We start from the raw sequence: 12,559 nt of genomic DNA, 5'->3' as shown, positions 1-12,559 counted from the left end.
CTGGCTGTGTCTGACTGAATGAAGAGTGTTGCTGTGTCAGGCTGATGGCAGCTGGCTGTGTCTGACTGAATGAAGGGTGTTGCTGTGTCTGACTGAAGGGTGTTGCTGTGTCAGGCTGACGGAAACTGGCTGGGCAAAGTGTGAGCGTATTTATACGTGGCTGTCTTTCTTTCTCGCTATCAGTTTGTATTTTCGTTGTTTTTTTTTTTTTTTCATTCAATGTCCGTAATGTGAAAACAGGACGCACAAAGGCTACACTGACGCTCGCTATAAACCATCACCACCATGGCCGGAGCACTGGGCACGCGCGTGTACGTGCTGACCTCTGCCCTGACCTTCCTGTCCGTGACCCATGCCGTCTTCCTGGTGCGACCCTTTCTGAAGGACCCCCTCCATCGGCCTGACGGTCCCACGGCCACGACAGACAGAGTCACCAGGAATGGGTCTCCCTTTTCCCGACAGCCATTCAACGACTTAAAAAGCCCCGGCCTCTCCGACGCTTCTCCCCACGTGAGGAAAGCCCCAGGCCATAACTTCTGGCCCTACGTTCCACTGAAAACGCCCAGCCATTCCAAAACCATGAAGGTACCGAGGCAAGGTAGTAGGAGTAGTAGTAGAAGTACCAAGGTACCGGGCCATAATTTCTGGCCCTACATCCCAATTAAAAAGCCCGGTGTCGTTTCCAACGCATACCAAGTGAAGGTACCAGGCCGAGGTACCCAGATGCCTGGACACAACTTCTGGCCTTACGTCCCAGTGAAAAAGCCCGGCGTTTTAAACAGTTCTCAAGTAAAGGTGCCAGGTCTTGCTACTCAGGTACCAGAACACCACAGTTTCTGGCCCTACATCCCGATCAATAAAAGGCCCGGCGGCGTTTCCAACACTTCCCGAGTGAAGGTACCGGGCAGAGGAAGACAGGTCCCGAGACACAACTTCTGGCCCTTCGTCCCGGTCGTCTCCCCGGACGGCGGTCCTCTCTCTGGTCCTGGTACCCTGCCCACACGTCTCCCTGCGGCATCCCCCACACCACCTCCACGTGCACATGGTGAGGAGGTCCGACGTCTGACAGAGAGAGAGAGAGAGAGAGAGAGAGAGAGAGAGAGAGAGAGAGAGAGAACAGAACAGAACAGAACGGAACAGAATGTTATTCAATAAGGCCAAAGCCCCATTTGAAAGGGTGTGAATATGAATCACATTTTGAAAAATACATAATATGAATGACACAATATCCCACATAAAAACAAACAACAGCAAATAAGACACATCAGTATCTACTGAGCCACGTGTCTAGCAAATCAAGAAATGAATGTATGAATATTCAAATCTGTACTTCACAGGCCTATCATATTCAAAAACTATCAACTGAAAATATAGTGTTATGACAATACAATCTCTCTTCGATTAAATGCCTTATAAAGATATGAAGCTAAATTTCTTATATGTTGTTCTTTTTTCGGGGCCAGTAACAATGTTAGTCTAAAGTCACTGGGGTCATTGAAATATTTTGACGGAATAAGACTGTGTCTCAAGTCATTAAGGGCAGGGCAACACAGAACAAAATGGACTTCATTTTCCAAAGCAGATTTACACAGGGGACACTGCATTTCACAATTTGTCAGTTAATTTATATCTTAATTGATGTACAAATATTGGATAAACCAAACCTGACTCTTGTCAATATATACCTTACAAATCTATTCAAGTCCATTGATAAGTATAATTCAACTTCACATGACGTCTTAAATTTCCTATAATGTATGAATCTGTTGCTGTTGTGTGTGAGAGAATCCCAGTGAGAGACAGACAGGCGGAGACGGAGAGAGACAGACAGAGAGGGGATGAAGAGGAGATAGGAGGAGATAGAGGGGGGTCTGACGTATGATTTGACAGAGAGGGAGAGTGACAGAGAGACAGACAGACAGACAGACAGACAGACACAGAGACGGAGAGAGGGGACGAAGAGGCGCACAGAGAGAGAGACAGAGGCAGAGATACAGGGAGACACAGGCAGAGAGAGAGAGAGAGAGACAGAGGCAGAGTTTGGAGTGGAGTGGGGGCTGAGAGGCGCACAGAGAGAGAGAGACAGAGGCAGAGTTTGGAGTGGAGTGGGGGCTGAGAGGCGCACAGAGAGAGAGAGACAGAGGCAGAGTTTGGAGTGGAGTGGGGGCTGAGAGGCGCACAGAGAGAGAGAGAGAGACAGAGAGACAGAGGCAGGGGAGTAAGAGACGGAAAGAGAAAAAGAGAGACTGAGATAGAGACAGAGACAGACAGAAAGAGGAGAGATAGAGAGAGACATAGACAGAAAGAGACAGAGAGACATTTCTTGTGTTTCTGTTTACTGAGAAAGGATTTTGAGAGACCACGGAAGCATACAAGAAAGTTCACACTTTCGATTTTGAATAAAGGAGATTTTCCACAATAAAGCATGTCTTCAGAGCCAGAGAATCTTTTCCAACGATTATTTATTGAACATGTCGACAGGGTACGAGAATTGTGAAAGGCGCAAAATGTTGATTTTTATTGGATACCATCCATACAGGATTTCTGCAGACAGAGCAGCAAAAGGGGAGCAAAGAAGGCTACAGGTAGCATAAAAGAAGTATATTTCCCATTGTCTTACAATGAAATGAGTAATATACGAGAAAGATACTTTTTTTTTTTACTTATATAAGTGCTTTCATTCAACTGTAAGACCTCGTCAGTCGACTCTCTCAGAGTTTGGTCCGATTTGCAGACCAGTTTTTAAAGTTTAATCTTCAGACAAGTATCTAATTCACTGCGGACTTATTATTGCCTTAAAGTCAAATGCATATGTTTCAGTAATGTGACAGATAAGCATGAATATTTTTATTGTGATCTTATGAAGCATTACCTATACGAAAGTGTGTTTTCCCAGGTCACTGGGAACATTGGTGTTTGGTTGGTTGTTTGTTGTTGTGGGGTTTTTTTGTTTTGTTTTTGTTGTTGTTGTTGTTGTTTTTTGTTTTGTTTTTGTTTGTTTTTTTTTTTTTTTTTGGGGGGGGTGAGTTACTTTATACATTCATTATCAGTTGTTTCTCTCCTTAGATTAACGAGTTTTCTTTCACAGAGCCAGTTAAAGGAATTATCTGTGATTGTACTTCAGTACTCATTTCAGGTATTCTCCTTTTCTTTTCTTTTTTTTTTATAATCCCACGGGGTTTCCTTCGCCTCACCATTCATTCATTCTGTTCTCTTCCTGAACGAAACCATTCAAATATAGAAAAATAGAAAAATCAATAATCTAACTAAAATGTCTACAGTCACCAGTATGTGTGGCGGGACATGGCTGCATAGCGGGGTGGTTAAAGCGTTAGACTTTCAAGCTGAGGGTTCCGGGTTTGAATCTCGGTAACAGCGCCTGGTGGGCAAAGGGTGGAGAATTTTTCCCGATCTCCCACGTCAACATATGTGTAGACCTGCTTGTGCTTGAACCCCTTTCGTGTATACACGCAAACAGAAGATCAAATACGCACGTTAAATACCTTGCAATCCATGTCAGCGTTCGATGGATTGTGGAAACAAGAAATACCCAGCATGCACACCCCCGAAAACGGAGTATGGCTGCGTACATGGCAGAGTTAAGAAAAAAAAACTGTCATACACGTAAAATGTTACATGTCTGAGCGTGTGTGTGCACGTGCCTGAAATCTGACTGAATGACAAAGGAAACGAATGACGAGCGCCCAATCAGTGGCAGTCATCAGTTTGACTCTACCCAGGTAGGAAGCCTGTTGCGCAAAATGACCCCACCCCACCCCCACCCCCGAAGCTTGTAAAGCCCTAAGAGCTTGGTTTCCGACCCCTCGAGTTTAGGCTGCTATATAAGTATCCATAATATCATCATATCATTCACTCATGAACAAAACTCCTCCTCCTGCTCCTCCTCCTCCGCCTCGTCCTCCTCCCCTTCCTCCTCCTGCTCCTCCTCCTCCTCCGCCTCTTCCTCCTCCCCCTCCTCCTCCTGCTCCTCCTCCTCCTCCGCCTCTTCCTCCTCCCCCTCCTCCTCCTTCTCTTCCTCCTCCTCCCCCTCCTCCTCCTTCTCCTCCTCCTCCTCTCCCTCCTCCTCCTTCTCCTCCTCCTCCTGCTCCTCCTCCTCGCAGGGTACGACTACAGAGAGGCGCTGTACAAGTCCATGCTGTTCTACGAAGCCCAGCGCTCAGGGAGACTGCCCGATGACCGGAAGGTGATCTGGAGAGGTCACTCGGCTCTGGGGGACCGGGGAGAGCACGGGGAGGACCTCACAGGGGGGTGGTATGATGGTCAGTGCCCTTCCTCTCCTCTTCCCCCCCTGCTCAAACTGCTCCGCCCTCCACACACCTCTGTAATGTGTGTGTGTGTGTGTGTGTGTGTGTGTGTGTGAGGGTGGGGTATTTGTATTTGTATTACTCTTTTTCTCACAACAGATTTATCTGTGTGTGAAATTCGGGCTGCTGCGCTCCCCAGGGAGAGCGCGGCGCTATACTGACGGCGCCACCCTTTTTTTTTTTTTTTTTTTTTTTTTTTTAGGGGAGTGTTGGTGGTGCGGGGGGGGGGGATGTTCCTGCCTGCAATTACATTTGTTGTGTGGGGGAAGTGGAGCGTGTGTGTGTGTGTGTGTGTCTGTCTGCGTGTGTGTTGTGTGTTGTGTATGTTTGTATGTGAATAGAATAGAATAGAACAGAATGAATTTTACTGTCATGAAACCGTAAGGTTTATAAGACAAGCATACGCAAGAAGATAGTTGATTAATCAACCTCGTAAATTAGAACAACATTCACAGCCAAATCTCAATCTCATATGAATATATATATATATATATATATATATAGAGAGAGAGAGAGAGAGAGAGAGAGAGAGAGAGAGAGAGAGATCATCGTTTAGCATACACCGACTGGGAACATGTCCTGTATTGGTCAAATTTTGAATACCTTTTATTTTCTTTCTATTTTTTAACTGTTCCCTTGTGGCTTTATACTTAACAGTTACAAAGAAGATGGATTTCGTCTTCCGATACTGTGTTTTATTACTCTTTCTGTCTGTCAGTCTGTCTGTCTGTCTCTGTCTCTATTTCTTTCTCGATCGCCTCAAAGAAATAAAAGCAGAGAGAGGGAGCGGCCGTAAGTCTAACATGAAAGGTAGAGCACGATGCATTGCAGATCAAACAAATATCGGCATCATTTCCAAACCAACATTGCGCAAATTTCTTCAAAACGGAACAGAGTCTCTGTGGGCTTTTCCAAATACAATACACTGAGCAACACACTAGACGCCACGTTCTTGGCATCAGAGATCTTTTCCCATCCCTCTTGCGGCCAATCAGTGGCAGCCTCTGTGCGTGTGTGTATGTGTGTGTTTGTGTGTATGTGTGGGTCTGTGTTTTTGAGTGCGTTTGTGCATGCGTGAGAGTGTAAGTGTACACAAGTGTCAGGAGAGTTCTGTGCATGTGTGTGTGTGTGTGTGTGTGTGTGTGTGTGTGTGTGTGTGTGTTGTGTGTGTGTGTGTGAGGGGGAGGTGGGGGTGCAGGGAGGAGGTGAGGTAGAGGATGAGGTATGTGAGTGTATGCATGCCTACACTGTGGGAGCAACAGGATATTGGAACGTAAATATTATATATATATCTTTGTATATATGTGTGTGGAGTTGGGGGTGGGAGATATGGACGTGTGTGTGTGTGCTTGTACAAGCTGTGTGTGAGTGTGTGTGTGTGTGTGTGTGTGTGTGCCGTGGAAGCTGCGATACATAGACTAGAAATGAGTGTGTGGAGGAGGGGGTAGAGGAGGTACAGGGAAATTTGTGGTGTGTGTGTGTGTGTGTGTGTGTGTGTGTGTGTGTGTGTGTGTTGGAGCTCATGTACGTTTATATGTATTTGACTGTGCTTTCATATCTGTGAAACTGCGTTTTGGGGGCATATCTGTTATGCATGTGTGGGTGTATGTGTGAATGTGTGTCTTCATGTTTTATATTTATTTGCCTACTTAGCATCATTGTTGTCTTATTTATTTAATTATTTATTTATTATTATATTATTTTATCATTATTTTCATTACTACTATCTTTTTTTTATATCATAATTATTATTTATTTATTTATGTATGTATGCTTATCTTTTTCTTTTTTTCTCAAGGCCTGACTAAGCGCGTTGGGTTACGCTGCTGGTCAGGCATCTGCCTGGCAGATGTGGTGTAGCGTATATGGATTTGTCCGAACGCAGTGACGCCTCCTTGAGCTACTCAAACGGAAACTTCTCTCTCTCTCTCTCTCTCTCTCTCTCTCTCTCTCTCTCTCTCTCTCTCTCTCTCTCTCTCTCTCTCTCTCTCTGTGGGGCGGGTGGCTGGGAAGGGGGGTGTTGTCCGTGTGTGTGTGTGTGTGTGTGTGTGTGTGTGTGTGTGTGTGTGTGTGTGTGTGTGTGCATTTACTCCAGAAATCTATAAATAATACTTCTTTTTTTTTCATTTCCATGCATCGGGCATGCACAATAAGTGTGCCCATGTCTTCTTCCCGTAAATGCTTGCTTGCTTTTTTCTTCTTTTTTTTAAGCGAGGACTCGTTGCACTTGGCACAAAAGCCTGTAGCTAAGAGAAATGAGTGGCGTGAGAGTAGCCTGGGGTTGTTTTTCCATTAGACATCTTTCCAGGGCCTTTCGGGCTCGGGGGTCCAGCACAAACATAATCACCATTAAGCCTGTTACGTTACAGATCGGGCAGAGTCCCAGTTTAAGGGTTCGGGAAAAGAGATTGGGGGACAGCAGTGGAATATGTTTTCCTCTCTTATCCCGCGTGGGAAATCTGTTCTAAAAGCTCGTGTTCCACCTCGCGTTCGTTGCTTCACCAAAAAAAAATCAAAAAAAAAAAAAAAAATCTACTGTCTACAAACTTGGTGGAGACGTTCAAGTACATGAAAATCCAATATAAGTGTGTTTGTTTGTTGTTGTTGTTTAAAAAGAGATCATTGATGATGATGACGATGATGGTGATGATGTTGTGGTGGTGGTGGTGATAATCTGGGTCTGTATCATGCGTATGTTATTTTGCCATGTTGTAGCTGCTTTTCTGGTTTGGTATTTAAATTTTTTTCCATGTGTGTGTATGTGCGTGAGTGTGTGGTGTGTGCGTGCGCGTGCGTGTGTGTGTTGTTTGTTGTATTGTGGTTTGTTTTTTGTGGTTTGTCGTGTGGGATGTTTCAGCCTCGATATGGCCCTGTGCAGGCTGCTGAGCTTCAAGCCAAATTGAATTGAACTCTCTCTCTCTCTCTCTCTCTCTCTCTCTCTCTCTCTCTCTCTCTCTCTCGTACACACACACACACACACACACACACACACACACACACACACACACACACACACTGAGAGAGAAGCACACACGAGCACGCGCTTCTCTGTGTGAGTGTGTGTGTGTGTGTGCGTGTGTGTGTGTTTGCCTCGTGTCTTATAAACCTTGAAATTTCATGACAAATTAAACCATTCTGTTCTTATCTATTCTAGACTGACGGGAGATTGTTCAACTTTAAACGCCAGCAAGCTGTTTCAAAGGTGAAAGCGACTGTCATCAGAGACTTCTAGTTTGCTGATGACTGTGCACTCAATGCCAGCACCAAAATTACCAAAGTTGTGCACCACCCTGCCCCAGGAAAGTCATAACAGGAGCCGCGCTTTACAGTAAAGGGGCAGAATCTTCAAGCAGTCGACAACTTCACCTACCTCCGCAGCAAGTTCTCTCGCGTGGTAGGCATGGACGCTGAAGTCAACAACAGGAACGCCAAAGCCAGCGCCACCTTCGGGAGACTCCATGAGAACTGTGAGAGGAGAGGACTCAGCGCTACCACCAAGCTGAAGGTCTACTGTGCAGGGGTCATTACCACCCTCCTTAACGCCAGCAAAACCTGGACTGTCTGCAGCAGACACGCCAAACGACTCGATCACTTCCACCTGAGCTGTCTTCGCAGACTTATTCACATCAGGTGGCAAGGCAAAGTCCCCAACACGGAAGTCCTGGAACGAGCTGGCCTCTGCAGCGTCTACACCCTCCTGCAGAAAATCCAAGCCAGGTGGGCTGGACATGTGGTCAGAATGCCTGACAGTCGACTGATTAACAGCTGCTGTACGGAGAACTGTGTCAGGGCAAGCGCTCAGTTGGAGGGCGGAAGAAAGGCTTCAAACACTGCCTCAAAGCATCCTTCAAAGACGTTGCCGGCGACATCAACACATGGAAGATGCTTTCTCTGGACCGGCCAGCTTGACGCAGCAAGATCACCACAGAACCCGTGCAGCTGAAGCCAGGCGCATCAACAAGGCGCTGCGAAAGCGTGATGTGCGCCAGGCCTGAGCAGCATGTACTGCCACGACAGCACCCACTCACTTGTGTCGCACATGTGGGCGAGCCTTCAGGGCCCGGATTAGCCTCATCAGTCACCTCTAGACCCACAACCATCGATCTTCCATCTGATTTTTAAAGTCATGGTCATCTTCGAATCCGAATGACGAACATCTTTCTGTTCTATTCTGTTTTCACACACACACACACACACACACACACACACACACACACACACACACACACACACACACACACACACACACACACACACATCTACATACAAACAGACACACACACACACATCCTCCAACAACAACACACACACACACACACACACACACACACTCTCTCTCTCTCTCTCTCTCCCTCCCTCTCTTCTTTACCCCATCCTCCCACGCACCCAAAACCTGTCCCCTGCCTACCCACCTCACCCACCCAAACCCTCTGTGTGTTCAGCGGGGGACCACGTGAAGTTCGGGTTCCCCATGGCGGCAGCCACCAGCATGCTGCTGCTGGGTCTGACCCACTTCCCCCAGGCCTACAACACTACGGGGCTGCTGCGGGACATGTACGACTGCGTCAGGTGGCCCCTCGACTACTTCCTTAAGGCGCACACCTCCCGCTACGAGTTCTATGCGCAGGTGGGTGCGTGGGTGGAAGGAGGAGGAAGTGGGGGGAAGGAGGAGGGGGAATGTCATCCCTACACCTCCCGCTACGAGTTCTATGCCAGGTGGGTGCGTGGGTGGGTGGTGGAACGGGGAAAGGGTGGAGGGGATTGCGTGGCAGGGGGGTATTGTATTGTATTTCTCTTTTTGTCACAACAGATTTCTCTGTGTGAAATTCGGGCTGCTCTCCCCAGGGAGAGCGCGTCGCTAAACTACAGGGCCACCCTTTTTTTGTATTTTTTCCTGCGTGCAGTTTTATTTGTTTTTCCTATCGAAGTGGGTTTTTCTACATAATTTTGCCAGGAACAACCCTTTTGTTGCCCTGGTTTCTTTTACATGCGCTATGTGCATGCTTCACACGAGACCTTGGTTTATCGTCTCATCCGAATGACTAGCGTCCAGGCCACCACTCAAGGTCTAGTGGAGGGGGAGAAAATATCGGCGGCTGAGCCGTGATTCGAACTAGCGCGCTCAGATTCTCTCGCTTCCTAGGCGGACGCGTTACCTCTAGGCTATCAATCCACTAGCAGGGGGAATCATACCTACACCTCCTGCTACGAGTTCAATGTGCTGGTAGGTGGGTGGGGTGGTGGAAGGCGGAGGGGGTGGGGTGGGAAGTCATCCTTGCACCTCCTGCTAGGAGTTCTATGCGCAGGTGGGTGGATACGTAGGGTGGGTAGCAAGGGGTGGTGGGGAAAGGGGAGTGGAGGGTGGGTGCAGGGTGAGGGGTGGAGGGAGGGGGATGTCATCCCTAGGTTGTGTTTCCCCTCCCCCTGAGGTCTTTTGTTTTACACAAAGGTCAGTGTTCATCTGTGTGAGAAAATAACAACAGCAGACGGTTCGTTCTCTGTGTCTCCCTGTCTCTGTCTCTCTGTCTCTGTCTGTGTCTCTTTCTGTCTCTCTCTGTGTCTCTATATGTGTCTCTGTCTGTGTCTGTGTATGTGTCTGTCTGTCTCTCTCTGGTCTTTCATGGTGTCTGTCTGTCTCTGCCTGTCTTTGTCCCTGGCCCTGTCTCTGTCTCTCTCTGTCTCTCTTTCTCCCTCCCTCTCTCCCTTCTTCTATCTCTCTCTCTTTCTGTCTGTCTGTCTGTTTGCCTCCCTCTCTTTCCCTCTCCCTCTCTAGCTGACGATCTGTTATTATTATGTAGGTCAGTTATTGATTACATGTACTGAGTGTGCACCCACGCGACTGTTTGCTTACACTTGATGATGTATGCATTATTTGGCGTTGTAGATTTCTTGATTAGGAGCCATGAAAGCTGCAAAGCCAACAACGAAATATTCTGATATTGAGCACGTGTTCAGTATCACGAGTTTGCTGTGTATGTGTGTGTGGCTGTGTGTCTGTGTGTGTCTGTGTGTGTGTCTGTGCGTCTCTGTGTGTCTGTGTCTGTTTGTCTGTGTGTATGTCTGTGTGTCCGTGGTAAACCTTAACATTGCCAGTTTCCCTGGAAATACTTTGTCTGCTAATACATAGTAGGCAAAAAAATCTTCACAATCATACCAATGATAGGTTGTAAGTCTCCCGAATTACAGTGTATTTCCGGATCATTAATAGTTTATTTCGTTGAGGCTTGTTCCGGAATCCGAAAACGCCATTTACCACTTCTCAGTTGCCAATCGTAGGCTATGCTTGGTGAAAAGGCATGACATCGTTTTTCTTGTTTGTAATTACAAGAAAAGAAATACAAATTCTGAACAAAACATATACAATGACACTAACTACACCATCGACTTGTTTACTGCATACGAATATTCTGAAGTGGATACTGAATTAACTGGAATGAACATCAATGAAAAATTGAATCAAACGTTTCTTTAGTTTCTGTCAGCTGTTGTCGGACTGGTTTGTGCAGATCTATAGATGTTTCAGTATGCCTGAGGAGAATGTCAACGTGTCCTTTATGGCAGGATTAAACGAATTTTCTAAATAATCGAGAAATGTCAAGAAAACATGATTTAAATGGTGTTATTACCTCAAAAACAATATTTTTTTATCACGCTAAAAATACCCATAGCTTTAGATATTGAGTTTTGTCGAGTGACGTCAGATGTGGCGTAACGGTGGGAATTAGACTGCCTGTTAATGAATAGAACATCAGTGGTTTGATCCGGCTAGCGTGCCAGTTTTATTTTGATTTTGTTTTTTGGTTGTCCTTTTAGCTTATCTCTTGTTTTCTGCCCCGTCATCTGCCCCGTTTCAGTGGCATTGCTCCCACGCCGCTCATTCCGAGTCCCCCAAACACGACCACACCCGGGTTCGTCTGTCACACTCCCAACGTCGGCAGTCCGCAGTCAGTGGTGCCTGTTCTGATTTAACATACTTAGGACGCCATCTACTAAGCCCACTACTGACGACAATAATGGCTTAGTCGCGGAGCCAGACTGAGTGAGCGTCCCCTCCAGAGTGGAGACCATCGCCACGTCCCTCCAACAACAGCCCCTCCATGAATCTGACGGCACTGAAGACATTGACAGGACTCACCCCAAGCACAGAAGTGGAGGGGTATCGAAACTGAGGTCACCATGACAGCAGGGCATAAAAGGCCACAGACTTTGGGACATTTTTTTCTGTTTCTATTGGTGATGATGAAGGAGGATGACCATGATGATGACGATATTGCTATGGAGGTCCATTTTGATTTGGGACTTCGTGACAAGGCTGTACTCTGCGCTTCTTTTGATAATGATATTCCGGCGTCAACCAGGCCCGAGAGATACAGACACTTGCAGTGTTGGGCAGGTAATTAGAGCAACACACCCAAAGACGCAACAGCGAAGTGGATGATATTCGACTGTGCGGTCCCAGTCTCCTTATTTAAGCCCATAGCATACTCAACTCTGGGTAGGAGCCGGCCGCGGGCCGAAAAAGCCACCTCCGGTGAGATTCGAACCCGCGTCCTCCCAGCCGTCAATTCGAGACGCTGACCACTTCGCCACTGCGGCTGGTTTATCAAAAAATATTTTCAGGACCCACTTTAACTTTTTTTTTTCTTTTCTTTTTTCCTTTTTTCCCCCTTTTTTGACTCACGTGCGTAAACAGAGTGAGACTATGTTTTAATTCCCTTTTTCCCCCTCTTTTTCCTTTTTTTTTATGATTCTTTCACTGGATACAGCGCGTGTCGCAAGTGAGTCTTGAAGGCCTTGCCTCTCTTGTTTTTTCTGGATTCGCATGGTTTAGTCATCACCAAAAAAAACCGGTCAACTTTTTTTCTTTTTTTTTTCAGAAACAAGATATCTCTACTCCTGCTTTGGTCCAAGAGTTCGGTTTTGGAAACCTAAACTCTTTCTAATGTGATTTGATAGCATGCCACGAAGGAACTGTTTGCACTGGATGTTTGCTCGCATGTACGTCTTTGCATGCGCACCAGGCTTTACATTTGGATAGGTTTATTCTTTTGGAATCCCCATGCCCTCTCTGTTTTTGTTTGTTTGTTGTTGTTTTAGCCAAAATGACTTTTCTATTTTGGAAACCACGTGCTGTGTGGCTTCCAAAATAGGACTGTCAAGACGCCATTATCAAAGACAGGTTCAGCTTATTTTTTGCTCGTTTCCGTTTTTACCGCTTTTGCCGGTCGAAACTC

General features: G+C 46.5%; 1 protein-coding gene across 1 annotated transcript in view; it reads left to right on the top strand.

Annotated features, from left to right (window-relative positions):
• The window catches only part of LOC143287344 (uncharacterized), a 33,962-nt gene that overhangs the window by 6,205 nt on the left and 15,198 nt on the right, over nucleotides 1–12,559 (top strand). Inside the window, exons 2-4 of the mRNA XM_076595305.1 lie at nucleotides 241–1,045; nucleotides 4,122–4,280; nucleotides 8,768–8,952. Of these exons, the coding sequence (XP_076451420.1) occupies nucleotides 286–1,045; nucleotides 4,122–4,280; nucleotides 8,768–8,952 (1,104 nt within the window). The 5' untranslated portion in view covers nucleotides 241–285. The remainder of the gene's footprint in view (nucleotides 1–240; nucleotides 1,046–4,121; nucleotides 4,281–8,767; nucleotides 8,953–12,559) is intronic.

Source organism: Babylonia areolata, chromosome 11 (genome assembly GCF_041734735.1).
Source record: "Babylonia areolata isolate BAREFJ2019XMU chromosome 11, ASM4173473v1, whole genome shotgun sequence".
Lineage (NCBI taxonomy): Eukaryota > Metazoa > Mollusca > Gastropoda > Neogastropoda > Buccinidae > Babylonia > Babylonia areolata.
This window is presented reverse-complemented; position numbering and strand designations above follow the sequence as displayed.